This window comes from Drosophila nasuta, chromosome 2L (assembly GCF_023558535.2).
Source record: "Drosophila nasuta strain 15112-1781.00 chromosome 2L, ASM2355853v1, whole genome shotgun sequence".
Classification (NCBI taxonomy): Eukaryota; Metazoa; Arthropoda; class Insecta; order Diptera; family Drosophilidae; genus Drosophila; species Drosophila nasuta.
In genome coordinates this window covers 24188665-24215035 of record NC_083455.1, presented here as the reverse complement: position 1 = coordinate 24215035, position 26371 = coordinate 24188665, and the positions used below count along the sequence as shown (strand labels likewise).

Below are 26371 nucleotides of genomic sequence, written 5' to 3'. Positions count from 1 at the left end.
AGTACTCGATGGTATATCTTGAATATAAAAAATACCTACAAAATCCTTTGGTAAATTTATAGCACTTTATCGGTATATTAATTTGGTATATTTTAAACGCATAGCTTTCTAATATCTAATTTTTATTAAAAAAAACTTTTCTGGTAACGTTATGGCACCCAAATATTCAAAATGTGTTTCTTACTAGAAAAAGAGATTTCATAGTGACCCCTAAAAGTATGCTATACTTTTTGCTCACCTCAAAGAAATTGAGAGACAGAAATTGATAAGATTAAACAGCAAATAAAACAATTTATTGAAAGTGTTTATAATATTTATGAATAATTTAGTTGTTCAGTAACTTATTTATATCATATATTTATTTAATCTATTGCTTTTGTAAGCTCTTTTTGTCTTTGTCTCTCTTTTTAATGTATTTCTAAAAATGAGTAGAAATTTACATAAACAATCATCATCTATAAATGATTCAATTAATATATTTAAAGTTATAGACATTTGAAATAATTGAATTTATTATTTTTTAGATTTCATTCTATTTACATTCGATTTTAAATGCTTTAACGAATATTTGCTCACATGTGTTGTTATATTGGAGTAGTCGATGTGTTGTAAATGCGGATATGGGAGTGATTAGATTGGTATGTGCCACCGTTTGTGGTACGTACTCATGCAGCGCCACTAATATTGAGGAATTAAATAATAAAAGCAGTTAAAAGCTGCACAAACACAATTGTGCCATTATTTGCATTTGTGACAACGGCAGCAGCGACAGCGACAGCAACAGCAACAGCCATGGCAATGGCAACAGCCGCCCATCAACAACAATAAAAGCAAAATGGCAATACCAAAAGCAACGACAACAACAACGACAGCAATGAGAGCAACAACTAACAAAACACGACGACATTGTTGAGGACATCATCAGCAAACAGAACAACAAACCGACAGAAAACCAGGCGAACGATGTGGACGAGAGAGAGAGAGAAATCCTCGTGGTTGTTTGATTCGAAAATTGAGTTTTAGCGGCGCAAATAAAAATAAAACTTAGAAACAACAACAAAAACAACAACAACAAGCAGGGGTAATAGCAACAGCAGCCAGTGTTCAACCATTAAAAAGGAGTTATCACCCAATTTAGCACCACAAGCGCGAAATAACGCACACAAACACTTGGATGAGCATACAACCCATACAATATACATACTATACATATACAAAGTAGGGGTAAAGAGGCTTGGGGTTTTGCCTCGACATGCTTGTGCAAGCCATCGACGTCGTCGTCGTCGTCGTCAGCGTCAGTTGAACACCAAATAGACATACTGTACAACATGGCATTTATGTCAAACCCAAACGGTCCCATATGAATGGCTTTTCAGACGGGGGCGACAGCAAGGCAACTGGGGGACATGATTTGGCTGTGGACAGAGGCAAGTCAAAGCTTCTAATATGGAGTTACGATACTGATAAATTGATAGAGTGAACCAATAAGCAAACACAAAGTATTGGAAAGAAAATGAAATACTCCAAAAAATATAGCATACTTTTTAGGGCTACAAATTTTCTGGAACAGCATGCATTATGAAAAATTGTCTAAGTAAATATAAATAAATATACAACTAAAAAGGCGTCTTTGTTGCCAATTTTTTGTATTCCACAAGAAAATAAAATATGTACTAATTAATGTCAAAATAGAAGGGGTAATAATATCGATGTCTTCATAACATTTACAACATGATTATTTTGCAAACATAATAAATCCTTAAATAAAAAAGAAATACTAAAATATGACAACGTCTATATTTTGTTTATTTTAATAAATTTATTCTTATTATTTGATATACTGTTGCATTCAAAATATACCAAGTGTACAGTATATACCAAATTGTCAACAAAAGCATCCAAGATCCGACCGCAACAATTTCAAGAATCAGAATTGGCGGCTAGCATGTATTCAAAATATACCAAATGAACAGTATATTCCAAATCACATTAAAAATATACCAAAGGTGCAGTATATACCAGACTGTCAAAGATTACTGATAATATTGTATAGTATGTATCAAAGAAAGAGTATAAAAAAGTATATGTATTTAATTAATATACTATTTAATTCAAAATATACAAATGTACTGAAAATACCAGATTGTCAGTCAATCAGTCAATTGCAGCAGTTTAATAAATTTTCAAAGTAAAAAGCTTAAAAATATTTTTATATTTTTTATTGATTTATATTTCCCAAATATCGAATGCTCATTGAATGTAGGCCAAATAGCTTTCAATGAGCTTCGGCAGTCGCTTGCAGTGCTCCCATTGAGCTGCAACTTGAGCCAGTTGCTGGCTAATTCCACGCACATCTTCCATGTGATTGAAGAGCAGACTCTGAAGGCGTCCCAAGACCCAATGTGTCCAGTAATCCGTCTCCTTTTGCTCATAGGACATTTCGTGCTCTGTCAAAACCTTAGCGCACCACTGAACAACATAGATGAAGAGATCATTGAATCCTTGCTGTTGTAACGAGGGTTTATTGGTGTCTTGAGTGCTTTGATTTTTGGTGAACTTGATGATCGATTCAATCACTTCCCACAAATACATGTGACACAATTGTTCTGGCTGTCCAAAGATCCAGTCGACAATAACATTTGCCTTCACCAGTTGAGTTTTCAACATTTTCTCGACAAGCACAAATTGCAGATGATCGTTGTTGGCCCAAACTTCCGAGATGGCCGACAATATGGACAGCTGATTATCTTCATTGTGCACCAACATCTAAGCACAATATGAGTAACTAAATATAGCGAACCTCAAAGCGCAACTCACCTGCAACACAGGCTGAAACTTGGCGAGTATGGCAAAGACGTGTGTGAAAGATTTGCAGCCAAGATGGAGACAACACTGCATGAATACGTTAATCTTGAGATCGACTTCCAAATCGGCTTCCTCGACCAGACCGCCAACAGACAGAACGCTGCTCTTGCCGCGTATCGCTTGCAACACATGATTGGCCAAACTTGCGCCAGGCAACAGCTGATCAATGTACTTGAAGACGTGGTCAGGCGGCGGAGGCAGCAATGCGGCATAGGAATCAGGCACCAACTGCACAATGTATTCGCGATAACTCAGACTGTGGAACAGCAGTGAAAGCTTAACAAAATTAAAGTGCTATTTACCACGGAGCGATCTAAAATCAGGAAATTCATGAATTTTCGTTCATACTATAAACAAATTTCTAATTTCCGGATTACAACTTTTCCATCTTAAAGTCAGAAATTATGAAATAATATCGGGAACTTCAAGAATTTCAAAAATATTTAAGTAAATTCTACGAATTGTTTATAATATCTGGAATTAAATTCGTGATTTATAAAAAATTGCATTATTAAAAAAGTCATGAAAGAAACTTATAAAAACTTTATAAAATTCGGCATTAACTTGAAGAATTTTATTTATTTCTTTGCTTCAAAAAATTTAAATTTGAATATTGAAGATAATGTTTTAGAAATGCTAACCCAAGAAATTGTAATTCAAAATGAAATGAAACAAAAAACTATAAAATAGCAGAAAGCAAACTATGTGAAAATTAATGCCTAAGATCTTAATTCGATCTGTTAAGATTCGAAATATTGATAAAACTTAAAATCGAACAATATTTACAATATCAATATAAAAACAGAAACAAATTGTACTATAAAAATGGTATCGAAAATCGCTATAAAGAAAAGAAAACTTTGTTGAATAAAGCAATGTAATTTTGCCAACAAAAAAATGTGATTGACTACAGTAGAGCAGAGACTTTTTAGAATTACCTAATTATATCCTAATTTCACAAATATATGTTCCCATCTCATTTTTTAAGAATTCATGAAAATTTCTGACCTTAGAACACGTTCTTTTCTCATTATATGTATCTACCTACCGCATGCACCTCTTGAACAGCTCGCGCACAAACATTGGACTCGGATGCAGCGGCGGCAATCGGGTGCAACACTCCCAATCCTGCCAGTTCCATTGATAGCGAAAGTTGCTCAAATGATGCGAGAACCACATGACAAACCGATCGAGGCTCGAGACGCTCATAAACTCCAGCTGGGTGAACAATACATCGACAGCTTGGGCAACAATCTGTGAGAATTGGCTTGGCTGCTGCTTGCACAGCTCAATGATGATGGAGCCATAGTTGATGATCAAGTACGGAGCTTGTGGCAGCTGCAACATTTGACCGAGCAGCACCTCAACGATGCAGTGTTCGACGGCAAGCTGCGGCTTCGAGGCGGCATAGATAAGCATTTGATTGGCGCACAACTTGCGCTCCAAGTGATGCAACTGCAACAGTTCTAGAATGTGCGATTCCAAGACGTAACGCTCAATGTCCAGCTCCTCGGGCAGACGCAAATTCGATGGGGCATCGCTCGGCTCGAAGAGACGAAAGCCAAGTCGAGTCTTTGGATAGCGTATAGTCGATGTTGCAACTGCTCCCAGCTGGGGTGGCAACTCTTGAGTGGGCAACACGTGTTGCAACGCTGTGCTCAGTCGATCATCGAATGCCAAATGGGGACGCAGCAACTGCTGCTCGATCCAATTGCTTCGCTCGAGTCGCAACAATTGCTGCCACAACAGCTCCAGATACTCCTGTTGCGGCATCTCGCGATGACTCCAGATGTGCAACATTGCAACACTGCGCTCCGGTGCACAACGCTCCTTGCTCATGTAGAGCTGCAGCCGCTTGATCAGCACCTGCAACGCCATCTCCTTCTTTTCGTAGAACTCGCGACCCACCAGCGGCAAAGCGCTCATCACCAAGTAGGCAAAAAAGTCGCGTCGCGCTTGCGGCGACTCCTCTTCGTCGCAGACATCCAACAGCTTGGAGAGCAACTGCATCATGGAGCCAACAGTCACCAGATTGGCATTCACCAGATCGGCGAGTAGCAACAACAAACCGCGTGCCTCGCTCCACTCGCCGAGTTTCAAGTGCTTGACAAACTGCCGCTGCAGATAGTTGACAGTCTCGCAACCAAACTCATAGTCACGCACATTAACGAGGCTCAGGAATGTGGCATAGACACCGGTCTGCATCGGGTGTGTGGCCACACAGCTGCACACAATGCGAAGTATTTGGATCTTTCGCAACTGTTTGGTGTCGCACACAAGACTGCTGAGATCCTCGATGGCATCGTGCCTCATATCGCCGTGCTGATCACTCAACATCACCAGCAGCTTCTCAATTCTTAGCATCAACTCGAGCGAATCACATCCGCGACGATGCCTCTTGGCAGGACGATCTGACATTTCGACATCATCCTCCATTGTGCATTGTCGTCTGCGATTCATTTTTGCACTTAACACTTGACACAATGAAACCGAATTGAATAATATATTTTGCAGCTAAGCAATTTACTCTGGCGACACAGTTGACAGAATGACTTTCGACAGTTGTCTTTCATCAAACACATCAATTTCTCTTGATGGTTTAAAAATTTCTAAGCCTACTACAACTTCAATTGAATGCCGAACTTTTCAAAGCCTGTTTGAACTTCCATTGAATAGCTGAAGTTTGATTAGGTTTATTTCTGTGTTGGTGCATACAATAATAACTATAGTCTTTATGATTCTTAAAAATTTGATTGCGATCAGATAAAAATTGTAGAAGTTATTTAAGAAATACTTCATTATGAGAAAAAATGTAAGTAGCTGACTGTCTGGTATATTTTGCACTATATGGTATATTTTGAATGTAGTACTATATTAAAACACCAAGTAAATATACCAAAGGATAATTTTAGTATATTTGTGAGGTATTTATTTGGTATATTACTTACTGTTTTTCAATGGCATGTTTTGAAGGGCTCAATATAAATATAACAAGTACAGTATTTGTATATATTTGTGGTATTTTTATGGTATATTAATTTGGTATATTTTAAAATTAATATCTCAAAAATTAATACCTCTCATTAAAAATGAGTAGCGGGTATCTCACAGTCGAGTATGGTATATTTTGAATGTAGTACTATATGAAAACACCAAGGTATATTTAAGTATTTTTGTGAGGTATTAATTTGGTATATTATGTACGTACTGTTTTCCAAAGGTATATTTTGAATGGCACAATATAAATATAACAAGCACAGTATTTTTATATATTTTTTTGATTTTGACGGTATATTAATTTGGTATATTTTAAAATTAATATCTCTCATTAAACATGAGTAGCGGGTATCTCGCAGTTGTAGCTTTCTCACTTGTTTTGATATGAAATGCTTCACTTAAATATTATTTTTATCAAACACGAATGCACTTTCATTCCAATCAAATATGTATGTAATTTACATATAATGTCACTTATTAGGTTTATTGTATTTATTCAATATTTGCAACATGAAATAAAGAATTATAAAATATTCTTATTCTGTAAGGATTTTAATTTTGTTTAAAAATTTTTTTTTTCTGCGCCTCTTCGTTAGTTATACTTGCAGCAAATAAAATTTGAATCACATTTACGCTTAATTATTTTTTTGAAAGTGTGTGCTAAATATAAATGCTGAATGAGGGCAATTCCTTAAAATATCGCTTTATCGAAATGGATATCATAAATATGTAGTTTTATGAGCCGTAAGTAAATGAAATACAGTTTGTGGCGCTGCGGGAACTGCAAAAGATGCAACAAGCCATCAACAACAAGCAACAACAAGCAGAGACAACAAGCAGCGACATCGACAACTGCAATTTGACGAACGTCATCAAAAATTTTACGATGCTCTTATGAACGAACCAAATAAAAATTATATGCCACATAAAGCTGATGACTGATCCCGGCACAGATACAGTCGACAGCAGAACAGGTAAGCAAAAGTCAAGCAGAAGTCATTATCGCCACAACTTGAGTCCCCCTCGGTGTATGTAAATGACATGCCATCAATGAGGATGACCACGATGATGACGATGATGATGATGATGATGATGATGATGGCAATGGCATTGCAGGTCCAGAGACAGAAGTTGCGACAATAAAACAGACACAAAAGCCAACAGCGACTGCAACTGCAGCGCTGATGGAGAGAAATCAAGAAATGAAATAATAATAAATTCTGCACGGTAAATTACGGCGAGTCGTAAAAGAAAATATGCAAATCGATTGCATTAATTTAATAATGATGTGAATAATTTTTGTTGTCGCAGAACGATCGAAGAGGAACGTTCATAACCGATGATCACAGCTGCTTAAATCCTGTTCGCAAAAAGAAGTTGTTAAAAAACCTTTAGGTCAGTAAAAAAAAAAACGAGAATGCAGCTTTATACTCCAGTATTCTGAATTTCAAGTAATGTTTACTTCAAACTCAAAAAGTAATAATCATTTTATGCTTTTCGGAAGCTGATTACAGCGCTTCAAGAAGCTTTGCATAATTTGCTTGCGATTGCAAAGAATTTGCGTGACTGAGCTTAAATAAGCTTTGGTGTGCGACGGAAGCTTCCAGTATACATAAAGCTTTATTACCTCTGTTGTATGTATAGTTGAATAATAATATAGTAATGTTAATATTTGAACTATTTCTTCAAAGTTTGAATGTACTTTTAAATCGCTCATTCCATAAAACAATTGATGCTAATAATTAGTTTACTAGCTGAAGGCCTTCGCTGCCATTGCTTTAACAATAGCGTTAGTATTATTTTAATTATAGCTAACCTTTAAATAAATAAAATTAGTTTACTATTTCTTAAAAGCTTTAATGAGCTTTTAAGGTAAACATTGCCTTCGTTTAATAGATTGTTGTAAGTAAAACGAATATAATTTTATTTTTTCCTTTAACCCACCATTTCTTTAAGAATAATTATTCAAGAAAACAAGTTGTTGTTGTGCTTTAAAATCGCGCATTTCTTAGAGCAATTGCTAATGGTATTTAGTTTACTATTTCTTCAAAGCTTTCACGAGCTTTTAAATCAAACATTCCGTAGAACAACAGATGCTTTTAAAAAGTTTACTATTTATTTAAAGCTTTAAGGATATTTATTTAATGTAATGTTGTTAGTATGATTCATTTTATGATTTATTTAACCACACATTCCTTAGATGTTCTAGTAATGACAATATTTTGACTATTTTTCAAAAGCTTTCATGTGCTTTTAAATTACACATTTCATATTTTCATATATTCAAAGCTTTAATTAGTATTTAAGTTATTCATTGTCTTAATTTAATCATTTTATGATTTCATTTACCACACATTTCCTGGGAAAAGTTCTTCAAATAAAAAATAATTGTATTATACATTTCCTTAGAAATGTTGCTTAAATAAAAAATGTCGCTTTCAAATCTGTGCCAAACAGATCAATTTTCAAAAACTGCCAATGATGAACTGATCGAGCCATTAGCATTCAAAATAAAGTCAATAAGAGGCGAACCATGAAATCGAACTGAAAAGTTATGGACTGAAATTAACTGCAAATCGTTAACAATAATTCAAAAGGAGCGGAGAAGACAGAAGAGGGGAAGAAGGAGGAGGAGCGGAGTTTGAAGCGATTCTAGTTTGCATAGTGCGAGTCGAAGAAACGAGGCGAAGATGCGATTTTATGGGCATATTTCACGCCAAGCGCGCCATCTCCGCCTGTGTCCCACTGACGGTTGTTGTTGTTGTGTTGTGCGGCCCACGACGAATTCATAAAGTATCTCGCACTTTTAATGATTTCTGAGTTACAAGCTAGCCGAGTTGGCTTTGGCTATACCAACTACAACTCCGATTCGACTATGACTATCGAGAGAGGTTGGGCACACGCAGCAGGTACAATGCAACAATTTGGCGGCAACTTATGACAGACACAACGATCGCAAATAAAGTCAAATGGCGCGGCAACTGGACTGAGACTGCGACTGAAGAGAACTGAAGAGAACTGATCCTGATCACCAAGATCGCCAAGTTGTATTGCAGTGTGGGGCGCGAGAATTTATGCAGCTCTTTCGACGCGACGCGACGACGTCGTTGTCGTTGCCGCTGTTCCTGTTGCCGCGGCGGCTTTCGTGCGCACTTAAATTATGAATATTACCAAATGGGTCAATTCGAAATAAATAAGCAAGTTCCAGTTCCATTGGCCATAGCCATTCTCATTGCCATTCCCATTCCCATCTGCGTACCACCGCCAAATAGAGTTGTCTCTGTCGCAATTTCTCATTGAGCTGTCGCTGCTCGGATGGAACGTTTCCTGGCAGCAGGGATTGCAAAACCTTCGATTGGCATTGGGCGGCGTTTAATATCGCTCATGCATCTTGTAATCTATGCGCAATTAGCTGCGTACATCAGATTTAGTGTTCTGATTGCATTTGTTCTCTCTCTCTCTCTCTGTTCTGGCCATAAATATGATATGAGTTGTCTTGTTGTTGTTTTCCGTACACTCCCAAAAGCCAATCGATGACTTCTCATCCATTAAAAATATATTTAGTAGACAAGCGGAAATCTATTTAATTTCGCAACAAATGCAAAATTTGTGTCGGCAATCGCATAAACGAGAAATGTTTGTGCATAAATACAAGTTCATTGCTTACAGAAATGTCTGAAGAACTGATCAAGAACTGAGCTTAAACAAGTTTTCTCAAATATTTCTCAACTAAAAAGCAACGTTATTGAAGCTAATGAAGATGTTGAAGTAAGTTGAAATATAAGACTTCAAAGCAGTTGAAAAAAAACATCAATTTATATTGAATAATATTTCCAGCTAAATTTTATTAAATGTCTTTAAAACCTTTGATGATTTAGAGAACTTCAACTTTGACTCTTCAATGTATAATTAACCAATTTTATGCTCCATTACTCATATAAAAAATCAGTAGCAAAAGACAAATTACTAAGGCAAGTCTGTTGAACTATTACATAAATTTTTTTACAACAATATTTCCAGCTAAATTTATTAAACGTATTTAAAACCTTTGATTAATTAGAGAACCTGAACATTCGACTCTCCTGTGTATAATTACCTAATTTTATGCTCAATTACCAATGCATAAAGTCCGTACTAAAATCCACTTAGTTCATTATTTTTATGTCTAAATAATCTATTTAAAAGCAGACACAACCCACAGACTGATCTGTGATCTTTATGGCATGTGGGTGGAGGTGATAAATCCGCGTTAAGTGCACACTTAATGACACACTCTTGATGTCCCTCTCCTATGACTGAAAAGAAGGCGCTTCCGTATCGCGTGGGATCGTCAAACGATCGTTGATCGTAAATTTCACAATTTGTTGGAAGTTGCGCTTTGTTTCAAGTCAAGTGAAGTGAAGCACACACATAAACGTAAATTGCCAAGTCTCATAAATTTTTATTAGCCTCAAGAGAGAGAGAGGAAGAACTGTATAAGAGAGTATCGAAGAGTGGGCGCAATTGCAAATGCAAATGCAGTTCCGATTTATGTGATAAAGCGTTGTCATTTCACGCCTCGAACTAGATGCGTTTTGTTTTTGCCATGGGTCACATCAAAATGTTCTAATTAAATAAACATCACATTTTCTACTTTTTGGGGTTTGTCTTCGTTTTTACGATGCTCTTTTAGGGCTCATAAAATGACAAATTTAACGAGTTTGCCGCGTCCATTATTTGACAGTAAACAGCAATCAGAATAAACCAAGTCCAGGTGACCGGGCGTGACAGATTGCAGTTGCACCTTTGGCCCAGCCTCGAATCGAAACAAAAAACATGTCACATGTCAAAACTGTTGATGGTCATAAAAAGTAAAATGGGGAGGCGACAAAAGACAAAACAGCAAATCGCTAGAAGTTGCTTTTGGTCCAACAACTCCAAGTGGCTTTTATTGTTCTTTAATTGTTGAACTGTGTTCCTTCGTCCGCGCACATAAAACTTAATTTTATGTGAGAGCATAAACCGAGCGAGAGAGAATGACAGAGAGTGCGAAAGAGAGAGTGAGAGTGAGAGCAGTCCAAGCGACCCGCTGTTTTTAGTGAGAAAATCACTTAAGCGCGTTTACTGAATTTACGACTCTAACGACTCTATGACCGTAGAATTGTTTCCGTTTTACGATCTCATGCTATATAAGTAGTGCCGTTAAAATGATTTAAGGCTATTTGATTTAACATTCATTGCATCCGAGATATGGGCAAAATAAGTATATAAAATAAGGAGTGCATTCAATTATTATTAACAAACAATTACAATAAATGCATTAAACTTCATTAGTTTTAATTGACATTTGTCAAACACCTCAAAGAAAGTTTCAAGTTGTGGAAAATATAATAAAGAAGTATGAAGACTAAAGTCGAGTGTGCTCGACTGTGAAATACCCGCTAACCATTTTGAATAAAAGCAAAGCAATGCAGTATTACTCTTAAAATATACTTAATTAATATACCGCCAAAATACTGAAATATACCGATATCTATAATTGGTATATTGATATAGTACCGTTGAAAATATACCAAAATATACCAGATTGTCAGCGCTTGTAGTAGTTTTTCCTTATATAAAAGAATTTCTTAAATAACTTCTACAATTTTCTGATCGCAAACAAATTTTCGGGAAGCTCAAAGTTATAATACCCTCTATTAGTAGCGGGTATAAATATTGTAAAATATGCAAACTTAAACAATAATTTTTATATAGAATTTTCTATTGATTTTGCAGAAATTTGTATTTACTTAAACTTGTATTTTACTGTTTTACTCTAACAACTGAATATTCTTTTCATTCAATATCGGAAATCTCATTAAATAGCCATGTGAAATATAGCTGTTGGTATATTTGTAGTATTTTTTGGGTATATTAATTTTGTAGATTTTAAGACTGATACCGTATAGTTTTAATACTCAGCTGTAGCTTTCTTACTTGTTTAGTTTCCAATTTACTTAAACATTTTTCAAACAAATTTGCTTTTTTATTCAGCAGCGTTTATTTTACTCTATGCTTTGATCTAACTATTCTTTTTATCCGAAAACGGAAATCTAATTCAATAGCTATCTGAAATATTTTTATTTCCCGCTGGCTGTTTCTCTATTGTATCCTGACCAACAGTTGTCAATCTCGCCTCACATCTGAGCGGACCACAGGCGGGGCATTGTAAGGGCTGCAACATCATGACCAATAAATCAGTCACGAGCGCATTTTGAGGCCGCCATAAATATTTGTGATTGACGCTGCACATAAAAAGGGAATTAAAAATGCGTTAAACTTGGCGCATTTGTGGAACACACACCCCGTGTATGTGTGTGTGTGTGTGTTTTTGTTTTGTGAATGGCTGTGAATAAATGTGAGTGATAAGGTGTGATGCAGCTGCTCTGCGATTGCTGAGTTCGCTCTCTTTCAACCTGGCTGAGTCTTTCTAATTTTCATTAATATATAGATTTTGTTTTTATTTTCATTAATATATTTAAAAACAAAACGAAATGAAACTACTAGTTTGAAATATTAATTGCCTTCGAGTTACAACATATTCATCGGCTTCGTGTTATCAGTGAAAGTAATGCAATGAATTATTTTGCTTATTCAGCAAACATATATATGTAATATTTGAGAGAGATTATTTTGCAAGCGTAGGAAGATTTATTTGTTTTCAATTTATTTTCAAATTTACATTGGAATTATTAACAGTTATTGTTACATTTATTATTCAAATATTCTTTTACTACAGTCTTTAGTGTTGGTTTCTAAACTCGCAAATAAACAATTGTTTTTCACTACAATTATAATCATTCATTCGATAACCGCTACGCGAATTTAATTCCCCGCAATCTTCATTGCCGTAATTGTTTGGTTCACCTGATTTCCAATTTAAATAAGTTGCCCTGCTACCCGTGGCTACCGAAACAAATTCTCCTTCATTAGCTAAATCGTTAATGTCAATCCAATAATCTGTTGAAGGTGGCAATACTTTTTTGATGGCATCGATTTCATGCTGATTCTTGAAACTAATCAAATGTCCACCAATGGCAATACATCTGTGTGCAGCTTCAAACCAACTGACTTTTTCTTTTTTCTCAATATAATAATATTTTGAACCAATTTTTTGATAAGGTGGCCCAACATCTGTTTTTTTTATTTCCATCAGTTTCTGTAGATTTTGTAACTTTTATTCGACTGTCTCATTTTGCGATTTAATGTGTTGCAATAATTGTTTAAATTGCTCTTCAACCCTCTCATGCTGAAAATCTTGCTTTGCTTCAAAATGTTCGATTGATTTCTTGAATTCAGACTCCTGCTCATGCTTCAAGTTGTCCACTTCGCTCTGTAAGCTTTCTGAGCGGTCTAGGATAGGCTTTAGGGCTCTAAAGCAATATCCTCCACATATGGAATGAAGTTCCTTTTCCTCTCTGCAGTCCTATACAAAGAAACTCTAGCTCAATATCATCCTCAAAAATAATTAGACACAACACTTACTTCAGCGTTGCTGCACAGAACAAGGACTAAGAGAATAAGCGTGAATAATAGATTCATTTTGCACGATGTGTGTATTTTGAATAACTGTGTCTCCTCAGCGAGCAACGAGTGCTTATAAAGCCAGATTCATTGGTTTTCCTCAGTCGTCGATAACCCCGAGAGTGTTATAGGTAACATTGAATAGGTTATCAACAACTGGACCAATAACGAATAGAATGAAGCTCTTCTGGTTGCCTGCAGTTTTATCTGCAAATCTGCCCTTACTTCTACACTCCCGCAGTAATCTATTCATTTTGAGTGGAACAATATAATAGATGTAAATATTTCGAGAAACTGTCTCTTAATCTATATACCTAGAATATACTTTTCGTATTAAAATAACTCACATAGTATATGTTTTAATCGCTATGGCATTAAACTGCAATAATATTATATTTATTGTCATTTGTTCGGAAATGTGATTATGGGTTCATTCAGAGTAACCTCGACAATAAAAGCAAACATTACAGTCGTCAATAATCTAGAGGGTATCTTAAAGTCGAGAAAATACTATTATATATTGACATTATTTTGAATAGCTGATTATAACATAAGACTAAGCAATATAGTTTATTACGGAGTTGCCGTTGACATTATTTGGTATAACACAATTCTACTCTATAATACTGAAAATACTTAACTACACAATTCTTCAGAAGTCCTAAAAAAATTGTTTTTAACTATGGTCTTGGATTCAAATGCTACGCAATTCAATGATAAGCATTTCGAAATAAGAGCGAATTTGTGTACGTAATTCGCAATTTTCAATTGCATATAGAATAAAAAATTCTTGAAGCAAGATTGAAATCTTAAAGAACGGATATTTTTAATGCAAATTTAGATTTAATATTATTTCAACACATTAATCTTATATTAAGATTTTTGTAAGATCAAAAAAATCTTTAATCAACCTAAAATCTTATTTACAATTTTTTTATGTTCGAAAAAGTCTTAAATCAAGATTGCAATCTACTTTTCAATATAGATTTTTTTTCTCTGTATACAACTTAATGCGTCAATTAAATAACAAACTTTTTTCAGTGTATGGGAAGCGCATATTAAAATGAATAATAACTAAAATATAAGTAATCAAATAAATTCTTTATATTATTATAATTACATTATGTAAGTAAGCCTCATCTCTAGCTGTAAAATTAGTTAAACTCCAGAGACACGCAGAAACTGAAACTGAAACAGAAACTGAATGTGACACTGACACTGACTGGCTGCCATCGTAAAAAACATAATTATGGCATTTGTGTTAATGTGATTTTGTAGCCGCAGGCGGAACAATCAGTTTGTTATCAAGTCGCAGGATGTAGGATGTGAGATATGATTGTGTGAGTGTGTGTGTGTGTGTCTCCAGCAATGGGACACAGAGAACTCAACTGAACTGAGCTGAGTTGAGCTGAACCCCGTAACTGTAGATGTAGCTGTAGCCATGCCCAGAACCGAAAACCAGAACCAGAGCTCAGCTCACATAAATCACTTATTATGAGGCGTAATTAATGCGACTATATGGCGACCCAAAATTTCTATAAATCATCAGATTAGGCAAACTCTGGCTGCAAAACTCACAACCTCATCCACGTTCTCGTTCGAGTACGAACTCGCTGTAGCATATGATGATGTCGAGACACACAGTGCAGAAATTGTGAGCTTAGTCTATTGGCAACATGACTGAAGATTGTCTAATAATGCCACAGGAAATACTTAATGGTTACCAAGATGATTAAGCTCAAGAAGCTGCCTCGTTACGAGCACATTTAAGCCGCCGTTAAGGAAACACATCCATAAATATTGTCAATAGACCTCAACACATTGCACTAAGAATAGCTAAATTTGTGCAGCATATTTACAAAATTATCAAATTTCAAGTTTGCAGTGAATGAGATTAATTTTCACCTATAATTTACAGCTTTGAATAGCGATTTTTAATAAATGTTTTAAGTGTACAATTGTTTTAATCACTTACCTCAAATTATGCTACAAAATAATTCTTCTTTTTAGCAGCCAGAACCTATAAATAAATAATAAAGAATAGAAAAATAAATACTTCTGTATGGCAAACTAGGTCTACTTTTTGGCTGACAATCTGGTATATCTTGTCATCTATGGTATATTTTGAATGAAGTACTTTATCGATATATAAAATATGGCCGCACATACTAAACTATTCGGTATATTTTACTATATACAATGTTTTATATATCGATGAAATACTACATTCAAAATATACCATAGATATAAAAATATACCAGATTATTCGGTATATTTTAGTATTTTTGTTAGTACATTAATTTGGTATATTGTAGGAATAATATCTCACAGTCAAGCACACTTGACTGGAGTTTTCTTATTTGTTTTATCTAAGATTTAAGTATTATAGTTATGAATGAAATATCAGAAATATTTTTAAATATTCAACATTTCCATCAATAGTCGTTATTTTTTTATATGTCAATGAAATAGCAGCTTGAAGCACAAGTAACATAAAGAAGTATTATAATTTTGAATCAAATATCAGAAATATTGTAGGCTAACAATCAAAACTTATATCAAATTCTCTTAACTGAATCGCTGTATTTTATCTGTCAGCACAAGTAGCTTAAGCAAAGAAGTAAAATAATTATTAATAAAATATTGGAAGTATTTGAGTTCAACACTCAACATTTCCATCAATATCTTTTAGCTGAAACGCTAGAAGATTATTCTATTTTCTCATCATAAAAATAGCAGCTTGAAAGCTTGTAAAGTTTACTCAAGAGAGTAAGGTTCAACACCATTGGCCACGAAAGCAGAACCCATCAAATGCTATAGGCAAAGCTATTCACTTTTCTTAATTATTCTGATGCTGTCGCTGTGCTTCTTTAAAATAACAATAAACTAAAAGGTCCACTCGTGCATAAAGCATTCACATTTCGTTCCCTCCCAAAAAGCAAAGACTCCAAGCGCAGACTCAGAGTCCGAGCTGAGGCCCAATCCCAATTCGGGGCCAAAAGCGGGCAGCGGCGTTAATTTATCACTTAACCTTCTTTAGCAGCCAAGTTTATAATTTCGATGGAAAATGGCAAATGGCAAGCTAACAACAAAAACAAGAACAACATCGGTTAGGTTGATGGAGCAGCAAGAGAGGACGATGGCTGAACGACTTGTGCCCATCAGCAGTGACCAGGACAAGCGCAAGGACGAGCGAGTGTCGCGCAGCTTACAAATAAAATGAAATAACTAACGGGTCTGCTTTTCCTTTTACCCCTCTCTCTCCCTACTCTACTCAACGCTTCAGCCATTTGCCAAAGTTCCATTGTAGTACTTAGCCATACGACGACGACATCGAGGACTAGAGCTCTGCCTGCCTCCATGACGCCGTCGTATTTCTTTAGCTTACGTTTTAGTATCCCCATCTCTCTCTTTCTCTCTCTCTCTGTTCTCAGCTCAGTCTCTGTGTTGTCCTTTTTGTTGATGCTTTACGCTGGCCTGGCGCTCTTTGCAAAATGAAAATGTAAAAGGAATATTCATGAGGAGATTAGAATTATTTTTCGTGCTGTCATTTTCATTTTCACTCCACCTTCTGCTTTCTCAGCTTTTCGTCTCCGTGCACTGCGCTACTTTCGATGGCGCAAGCGGAGTCCTAACGGCGTTTAAGTCTCTTTTGAAAATACTTGAGAATCTGAAGATCAGTTTAAGATCAAAAATTCATACCCGCTACCGTTTTTGTATGGGCAAAAACTCTTACTTTCGATTGGTCTTAATTGTTTTGTCTGATAATCTAGTATATTTTGCACTTTGTGGTATATTTTGAATGTAATACTGTATTAATATACCAAAAATATATTTTGGTATATTTTTGTGGTATATTAACATGGTATATCTTGAATATAGTACTGTATTAATATACTATAAAAAAAGTTGTTGGTGTATTTTCAGTATTTTCGTGGTATATTATATTTGGTATATCTTGCATGCAGTACTGTATCAATATACTTAAATATCCTTTGATATATATTCTTAGTATTTTGCGGTATGTTAATTTGGCATATTTTAAAATTAATACTACACTAATTTGATTTTATTCAAAATTCGAGCACACTCGACTGTAGCTTTCATACTTGTTTTTCGTTGTTTTTTAAATTCTTAACTGATCTTAAAATATGTAACTTTCCACCTTTTTATCTTTTACAATTATTGTTCAGCTAATAAAAGTTAATAAAGTTTAATATTATAAATTTCAGAGATCTAACCTATTTTCTTATTTAATACGATTTCTTGACTTATTTACAGGACATTCGCTAGTCTTCATAGCCGTCACAAAAGTTGATTTCAATTTGCTTCTCAATTTCGTGTACTATTTTGTTATTGTTTTTGTTTCGTCTTTTTCTTGTTGTTGGTTTTTTTTTCTCGGCGAGAAAATTATGATTTTTTTTTTGTTTGTGCCAAAAGGGATTCAATTCACGCTCGTTTGTCCTGTTTATGATGAGTGCTGTGCGTTGTTTGTTGTTCTTGCTTCTGCATAAATGTTTAATCATACACAAACACACACACACACACAGAAGCACAGGGAGACAGACAGACGGTTAAGGGGAAACTGACATGAATCACCCGATGGCAGGCGTCGTTGGCGTTACTCTTCGTCCTCGTCCTCGTCGTCGTCCTTGCCTCGCCTCCCTTGGCAGCTCCTTTTGCCGCTCGCATTTAAAATATTTTGTGAAATTATTATGAAAATGCGTAAAGGGATTTAATAAATAACTGTAACTGCTTTCCCCAACCTCCACTCTAGCTTCGCTCATTTTTTCCTTTCGCTCCTTTTTCTTCTGTGTGCATCTGTGCTCCTTCCTCGTCCTTCGTCCTGCTGCTGCTTCTGTTGCTGTTGCTGCTGCTGTGGAATTATGTTTTATCCTGAATTATGGATTTTGTTTTGTTGTTTTCTGTCAAAATCATATTTTCTGCCGCCCTCCCACCGTTCCACACGCTCTCTCGGTTCTCTCCACTCCGAACCGAATTGGAGTCATAACCCAAAACGCCGCCGACTCATTTACATGCTCATGGAAAAGCGAGCTTGGCGCTTTCCTTTTTTGAGAGGGGGGAGCGGGGGCATCGCTTTGGGTACCATTTTGTGTAACTCCCGTTTCCGACTTTTGTGTGTGTGTGGCCCATTAATGAGAATTTGTTTGTATCGACGTCAGTCTGCACTGGCGTATTTCTGAGGGGATATTTCCTTCTCCCCCCCCCTCTCCCCCTTGACACCCTCAAGTGGTTCAGGCATTTTGCCTGCTAGTTGTAAATTTTTCGGTAAAACTTTTCCATATAATTTCTACTTAATGTTTAGAATTATTTTTAGCCGGAATTAGAAATTATTAAGAATATATCACACACTCAGGACCCTGGGGCAGGCTCCACAAAACAGAACTCAACAGCATGAATCATTTCTCACTTTCCCTCTCTCTCTCTCTTTTGTGCACTTTATTTCCTCTCTCTCTCTCTCTCTCTTTGAGCTTATAATTGGCAAGAAGAACTCGTAAATTGTGCACTTAACAAATGAAATTGTGTACGATATTATTTGCTCCTTTTCCTTTGAATGTGACCAAGAAGATGTTTTTATTGAAACATGAAATATATTTTTGCATGAATTTGTATGCTTATTTTTCATGCTAATGAAACACAAATCAATTCGTTTCAAAGGAAGAACTTTTATATATAGTTTAGTACTAACAATCTTTACTGCACAGAAAGAAATGATTTTTTGATCTTGATTTAAGAATTTGCCTTCTTGGTACAATTTTGAAATTTTTCCATTGTTGAAACAAAATTATAATCTTCAATTTTAAGATTGCGCAATATAGATTTTTTGTAGATTTTCGATTTTGATTTTAGAATAAACCTTCTTGGTTAAATTTTAGCATCAACAAATTTTCATTCAAGATTTGATTCTTGATTTTAGCACTTTTTTTTCTCGCTGTGTGCATTTGAAAAAAGTATAACCAAGAATAACTTTAAATCATTGTACTATTATGAATACCCTCTATAAGTCGAACAAAGAAAGATTCTTGTTTCTTTTCGATAAAAATCATTAGTATAACATTAAAATTATTGTTAGGTTGTTAATAATCAATTTATAAAAAAAAACTCAAAAAAAACTAAATCTCAAAACAAAATTTTAAATTCGTGCCAAACATTTTCTTAAAATGAATTTTCAAATTTGAACAATATTTTGACATTCAACAAACTTATAAAATTTCTTTCCAACCACTTTCTTAATACTCATAAATTTCTTAATTAAACGAAATATCAATTTATAAATGTGGCTAACATATTTGAATATACAAGAAAGTTAAATATTTTTTATAATTTTACAAAAATTGAGGAAAAACCGAAAATGGAGTAAAAACTTCAGATTATTAAAGATGTCTTCTTGAAAAAAAATTAATCCAGATTTCACAATGATGTTTAAAAGAAGTCGAGTAAAGCTTAACTTAAGCTTGGTTTGGCAAATCAACGAATGTCAGGACGAAGAACAACGGCAACAACAAAACTGGGAGGATGCCAGGTGCGTTGCCATTTTAGGTGACAAATTAATGTGAAGCTCATTAACGCACTGAATAAGGATTACAGGGTTTGATTGAAGGTCCTCTGGGCATAAGCGCAGACACACACCCACACACACACGCATTACAAATACATACATAAGCAGATAACAAATACACACACTCCCCTGTGTGTATGTGTGTGTGTGTGTGCCCGCATATCTCGCCCCCATTTGCTGGCAGCGAAAAGTGTCATTATATTGTACACACAGCGCAGCGCGTATCCGAGTCGCCTTGTTCTGAGTCCTGGCTCCCGACTCGGCACCGACAAAACACACACACACACACACACGCGCACACACACACACACACACACAATGAAAACGACTTCGTAGAGCGTGGCGAAACAACGAGCAAAATGTGTACATAAAACAATCTCGTTATGTCGGCATTATCCTGAAGAATTCTGGTTCGTCCTCGTCACTCGCCGAGCCATAAATCACTCACACGCTTGGCATGTTTCCTCTCTCGCGCTCTCACTCACTCTCTCTCTCTCGTTTTCGCTCTCACACTTGTAACGCGTGTAAATGTTCTGCTAGCCTACTCTTCTTCTCCCGCTCTCTCGCTCATCTATGTATGTCGTTGTCCTGCTCTCACTCACACTGCGCATCGTCAATGTCGTCAGCGTCCCTCGCACGCGCTTTTGTTTCACGTTTTGTTTAGGGATTGTTTTTATATTTCGTATTTTTTTTTTCATTGTTTCTTTGTCGCTTCTCTTTGTTTTTGCATTTGTGCTCTGTTTTGTGTAGTTGCTGGCATATACCCTGGAATTTTAACAATTAGGTCACCTTTCTAAGGTTTAAATTTGAAGTTATTCGTATTCGATTGATTATATTATTCAATATTCGATTTGATTATATGTTAAGAAAGTAACTTAGATGGTTACAATTAAATTAACAATATTTCATCTTCAGAATAATTTTTGAATCTCTATCAAATAAGTTTGTTCACGATAACTGAATAATTAAAGACAGCTCCTCTGCTCATTAAAAATAAAATTATTAAAATATTTTTCTGTCGAAGTTTCCCAAATGCTTTTAAATTTATTATTTTATCTTATAATCAAGAATAATTAGTATATAGAAAGTTAAACGTGCTAAAATCACGAATAAAACATTGAATAAAGAGTGTGAAAATTTAACCAGAAATGTATATAATCCTTATATAGAAGATTAAATTGTTAATAGATTACTGCAATCTCTTTTAACTAAAGTTTGGAATAATTTAAACCAAAAAAGTTTACTGAAATGCCTAAAATTTAGATAATAATCTATGATTTGTTGTTATAAAATAATTTATTAATATTTCGGACTAGAATTTGAGTTCTGTATTTATAACTTTTTTAAATGGAATCGGATTTAGTAATCTCATGTTGAAGTTTAAAAATAATTATTGAGTTTATATTTTAAACATTTTGAAATGGAATCGGATTCTTTAATCTCATGTTTAATTTTAAAAGAAATATTGTAAATTTTGTTTAAGGCAATCAGATATTTCAAATTTCAATATTTCAAAATTGCGAAAATGAAATCTGTTTCTTCAATCTCATGTCTCTGGGCAATTATATTTAAGACTGGAATTTAAGTTTATATTTCAAACACTATCTAATTCTTTAATCTCATGTCTAAAATAATTATTAACACTTGCGCAATTGTATTTTAGACTGGAATTTAAGTTTATATTGCAAACACTCTCTCTATCTAATTCTTTAATTCTTCAATTCTAAAAAGAATTGTAAATTTTTTTTTTAAGGAATTGAGATACTTTCTTCTTAATTACAGGATATATTTTATAGTCGTGCTACTTTCGGAAACTGTTTGCTGTCGGTGTTTGTGTTTTTCAGCTGTTGTAGTTGTTGTTCTTGTTGCTGTTGTTGTTTGCATTTTTGTCTTGCCAGTATTTCACCCCGCGGTGACATTTTGGTGTGACAGACAAGACGTGTCCTTCGTCCTTTTGCATTTTTTTTTTGCTTGCTGGTCTCTCGCTCAGTGTGCTCTCTCTCTCTCTCTCTCTCTCACTCTATCGCTCTGTCGCTCTGTGTGTGGCAAGTTTATCGTTTTAATGTTGATACAACAAGCGAGGGTCGCTCGTCCGCGTCACATTGCGTTGCAGGGATAATAGGATGTTAAGTAAATATTTTAAAAAAGCTTCTCACAAACCCCTCCCCACTCCCCGCTTCCCGCTGTAAGCTTCGTCCACTCTTGCGAGCTGAGGTCGTAGGCGAAAGTCCCGAAAGTTTGCAGGCAATGGCCGCTCATTTGGCAGGGCGGGAAAAACGACGCTGTTGATGTTGATGTTGTTGGCGATGGAGGAGGGAGGGGTGTGGAGGACATGGTGGTTTGTGGTTCATTCGGGATTGGGGTTTTTAGGGAATGACTCGGCGCTGGCACAATCTAATCCAGTTTTGTTGGCTGCCAAGCACTTTTTGGCATAAATCATTTGCATACAAAATGAGCATGGCCTGCAAATGAGAGCCCAAGATGAATGCTCCAACAACAACAACAACAACAACAACAACCATACAACAACAACAACGAGAGCGAGAGAAGTGTGGATCATGGCGAGGTGAGGTCGCCATTCAGCATCCAGCTAAAATCCTTTCAATTTTCGCACACATTCAATTTATTAATTAAAACATTTTTTTCCTGTTTGTGATTTCCATTTCCAATGTTTCGCCCGCTTCCCTCCCACCCTCTATCCACGGCTGGAGGCTCTGCAATTAATTCCAAACATTCACGACGCTTTTTCTTTGTTAAGTTGGGTGCGCCTGGGCGCAAATTATCCTCGCTATCCTTGCGCGAAATAAAATATCACAAACAGTTACTGCCCCATAAATAATGGGAATTTATGCCTGGCATAAACTGGTTCACCACCCCAAAACAAAAAAACAGAATCAGAAGCAAAAGCAAAACAAAAGGCGGCAGCAACTTTTCTACTGAAATTACCATTCAATCATTTAGTAATTGCCTCAACTAACCCGAACTCCTACTTCTCCTCCTCCCTCCTCCTCCTTCTCCTTCTCCTGCCCATTCTCACTCAACCACTTGCTTACCTCATTTCGCTTTGTTCATTTACTTTGCGCTCGCTTAATTTCCACAATCTATTTTAATAAGCCTTCATTCTATTTGGCTTACAAATTGCCTGCGATGCCCCAATGTCCTTGTGCTGTTCTCCTCCTTGTTGCTAGGGACATCACCTGCTTCAGCTGAGCCCGAGTTTCAGGCCTCAAAACTATTGATTTTCTGCTCAAGTTGGTCTCAACCAAATTTATGTCTATCATAAAGTTTAAGACAACCTTTTCCAGCCAATTTCCAAATATGAAAATCTTTCAATCAACGAGAAAATTGCTCGTTATAGACAGCACTTGTCTTTATTCGCAGATAACTTGGGCGCAAAATCATTAAAAACATAAAGTTATATACATTTTAAATAAGTAATGCGTATGGAACAGATTTTAACGATGTCTGATAGATTAAATTCTGTTCTATATATATATATATAGATTTAGGAGAAACGTATTCTTGATGCCTAAACAATTTTGATTATAGTGGCTGACCAATTTTATTAAATACAACAAAAATAAGAAACAATTTTTGAGATCAATCAAGATTTGAGGATTCATAAGAGGTTTTGTTAAATAAATATCAATTATGAATAAAAGTAAAATAGTGCGATATTCATTTTAAGCTATACCATTTGAAAATACCGCAAAAATACTTTTAAAAAATATACTAACGAATATATTAGGAATTAAATTGGTATTATTTTTAAAATATACCAAAATTAGCTAGTGCAAAAATACTAAAAATATATCAACGAATATATTTGGTATATTTATAGAGTAATGCATTTAAAATATGCCATAGAGTGCAAAATATACCAGATTATCAACCAAAGCAACTAAGATTTATTTTGATATGGTATATTATTTGTAAAATTTTATTTGTTACCAAATTATTCAGTTAAATTTAGTTCTAAAATTTTCAACAATTATTTTCCCCAAATTTAGGAATATCAATAAAGAAAATAATAACAAGTCAATCTCACTTGAGATACCTGCTACCCATTTCGAATAGAACCAAAACAGTGCGGTATTATTCTTAAAATATACCGAATTCATACACTGCTAAATTTCTACAAATATACCAAAGCCTGTAATTGGTATATTAATATAGTTCTACATTTAAAATATACCATAGAGTACAAAATACACCAGATTGTTTTCAAAGTTACCAAAACCTGAGATATGTACATATATACTTACTGAAGTACCTGGTATAAAAAGAATCATACAATTTTTGAGTATTTCTCTAACCTATCGAATTGTAGGCCTTCAATTTCAACTCATTTGATTTCAACACCCGTCTACCTTTCTCATACTTCACTTTTATTTTAGCTCTCCACTTGTTTTCTATTTCTTCTCCAATCTCATGCCGTTCTATTTGCTTTGTTAGTATTTCAACGCTTTTGTCTAACTGTTCCTTGGGCGTCTTTTCGAAAATTTATTGAAAACCCTCAGCGAGGCGTCGTTTTGGGCCTGAAGACCAAAACAAAAAAAAAAAAAAAGGCAATGAAACAGAAGCGAAACACAAATAAATAAGGATAATAACAGAAAACAAAACAGAAAACTCTACTCACTGAAGGGGTGTTTGGACTCAAGAGCGGGAAGGGGGAGGCGGGTTGATTCACTGGGCTAATGGCCGAGTTTTGCTGCCTTCTCGTCTTGAGGGCGAAATGCCACGAAAGGCAATTAAAAAATATTTAAACTGCCAAATGGCAGGATCCGTATCCTGGAACTTCTCGACTGTCCTGACTGACTGACTGACTGAATGTTTCCACAATGGAATGGAATGGAAGGAGACATCAGGTGGGTGGTTGGGGGTTGGCTTTTGTGTTTGCGTCAACAAAATTTATGCATACTTTCGTCTTTTGTTTCAGACCTCGTCCCCCCGTCTGTGAAATCAGTTGAATTGTGTGATTGTGTACGTGAGCATAACGCTCAAATGGGCAAAAACTAGACCAAAGCAGGGAAGAAGAAAAACCCTCCACAAAGCAACCAAGAAAGAGAGAGAAACCCGGTGGTTGGTTGTCAGAATTGATTGATTGAATTGCCACTTTATGAAATTTGTGAGTCTTCTGAGATGTGCGTGAAATTCGTGCGCTACGTCTCAGTCTCAGTCGCAGTCGCAGTCTCTCTGCCTGGGGGGTGGCAATGAGGGTGGACGGGAGTGGGGGGAGTGGCTCTGTTGCTGCTGCCACATCGAGGGTTGCTGCTGCTGATTTGTGTTTGTGTGCGTTTTGGCTACCATTTGCAGCATAAAATACATAAAATTATGTGCAGCGCTGAGGCGGCCATTAAACTTGATAGATTTATGACAGCCCAGCAAACGGCTGTGGCATCAACAGCCAGCAGTCCACCAACAACAACAGCAACAACAACAACAGTAGAGGACAGCAGTGCACAGCAGCAGGTCTCTCATACCATCGAGCTCAACTGTGGGGCCATCACATAAAGATAAAGCTGATTAAAATTGCAAAATTGTTCAAATGAGATTTGGGAAAACAGCAAATGTCCTCAATATATTGTGTATTTACTTGTGCATACAACAAGTGCGTTTCCATTTACACTTTTTATTATCGTTTGTTACGTGTCAATACGATAAAAGTAAATAAACATTATGATTTTTTTTTGCTTTTTGGTTTGTTATCAATGCTCGTTAAATTAGTCAGTATTTTATGCGAAGTTTTGACAGCAAGTCATTAAGCAAACACTAAATATGGTGGTATCGATAGTAATGATAGCTATATCTATCGTTATTTAAGAATATTACATATTTATTTATTATTCAAACTCTCGTAAAATTAGTCAACATTTTATGCGAAGTTTTGACAGCGAAAGTCATTGAGGAACACCACTTAAACTGTGTTGTAATTGTCATTAAATATAGTGATATCGATAGTAGTAGTTACTATCGATATATTATATAAACTATTATTTATTTATTTTTTAATTAAATTCTCGTAAAATTAATCAATGTTTCGACAGCGAAAGTCATTAAGCAAACACTAAATATGGTGATATCGATAGTAATTATAGCTGCATTTACTATCGGTATTTAAGGATTATATTTAAACTAGTATTCATTATTAAAACGCTCGTAAAATTAGTCAATATGTTGTGTGGAGTTGTAACAGCGAAAGTCATTAAGCAAACCCACTGAAAATGTGCAGTAACAAGCATTAAATATGGTGATATCGATATTAATGATATCTGCGTTTGCTATCGATATATTAGTATACCATTTAAGTTTACAAAAATTATGATCAATATAAAAGAATATCGTCATCAATTGATATATAGACAAATAACAATCATATTGGGT

General features: G+C 35.3%; 2 protein-coding genes and 2 long non-coding RNA genes across 4 annotated transcripts; 2 read left to right on the top strand and 2 right to left on the bottom strand.

The window, feature by feature from the left end:
* Nucleotides 1–2219: 2219 nt before the first annotated feature.
* LOC132798569 (nuclear cap-binding protein subunit 1-like) lies at nucleotides 2220–5424 on the bottom strand. The gene is made up of 3 exons (XM_060810478.1): nucleotides 3914–5424; nucleotides 2818–3121; nucleotides 2220–2766 (listed from the first exon to the last, which is right to left on the bottom strand). The coding sequence occupies exons 1-3, from the start codon at nucleotides 5323–5325 to the stop codon at nucleotides 2251–2253; spliced, it is 2232 nt and encodes a 743-aa protein (XP_060666461.1). The 5' UTR covers nucleotides 5326–5424; the 3' UTR covers nucleotides 2220–2250.
* A 1053-nt stretch (nucleotides 5425–6477) lies between these two features.
* Nucleotides 6478–8833, top strand: LOC132798880 (uncharacterized). The gene is made up of 3 exons (XR_009633987.1): nucleotides 6478–7089; nucleotides 7174–7257; nucleotides 8272–8833. It is a non-coding gene; the product is annotated as an uncharacterized LOC132798880 (long non-coding RNA).
* A 4219-nt stretch (nucleotides 8834–13052) lies between these two features.
* On the bottom strand, nucleotides 13053–13438 carry LOC132798303 (uncharacterized). The gene is made up of 2 exons (XM_060810115.1): nucleotides 13369–13438; nucleotides 13053–13309 (listed from the first exon to the last, which is right to left on the bottom strand). Exons 1-2 carry the CDS (start codon nucleotides 13423–13425, stop codon nucleotides 13061–13063), a joined length of 306 nt encoding a protein of 101 aa, XP_060666098.1. The 5' UTR covers nucleotides 13426–13438; the 3' UTR covers nucleotides 13053–13060.
* Nucleotides 13439–19896: 6458 nt separating this feature from the next.
* Nucleotides 19897–25590, top strand: LOC132796269 (uncharacterized). Its single transcript, XR_009633540.1, has 3 exons — nucleotides 19897–19951; nucleotides 24508–24855; nucleotides 24927–25590. It is a non-coding gene; the product is annotated as an uncharacterized LOC132796269 (long non-coding RNA).
* The last annotated feature ends 781 nt before the right edge of the window (nucleotides 25591–26371 follow it).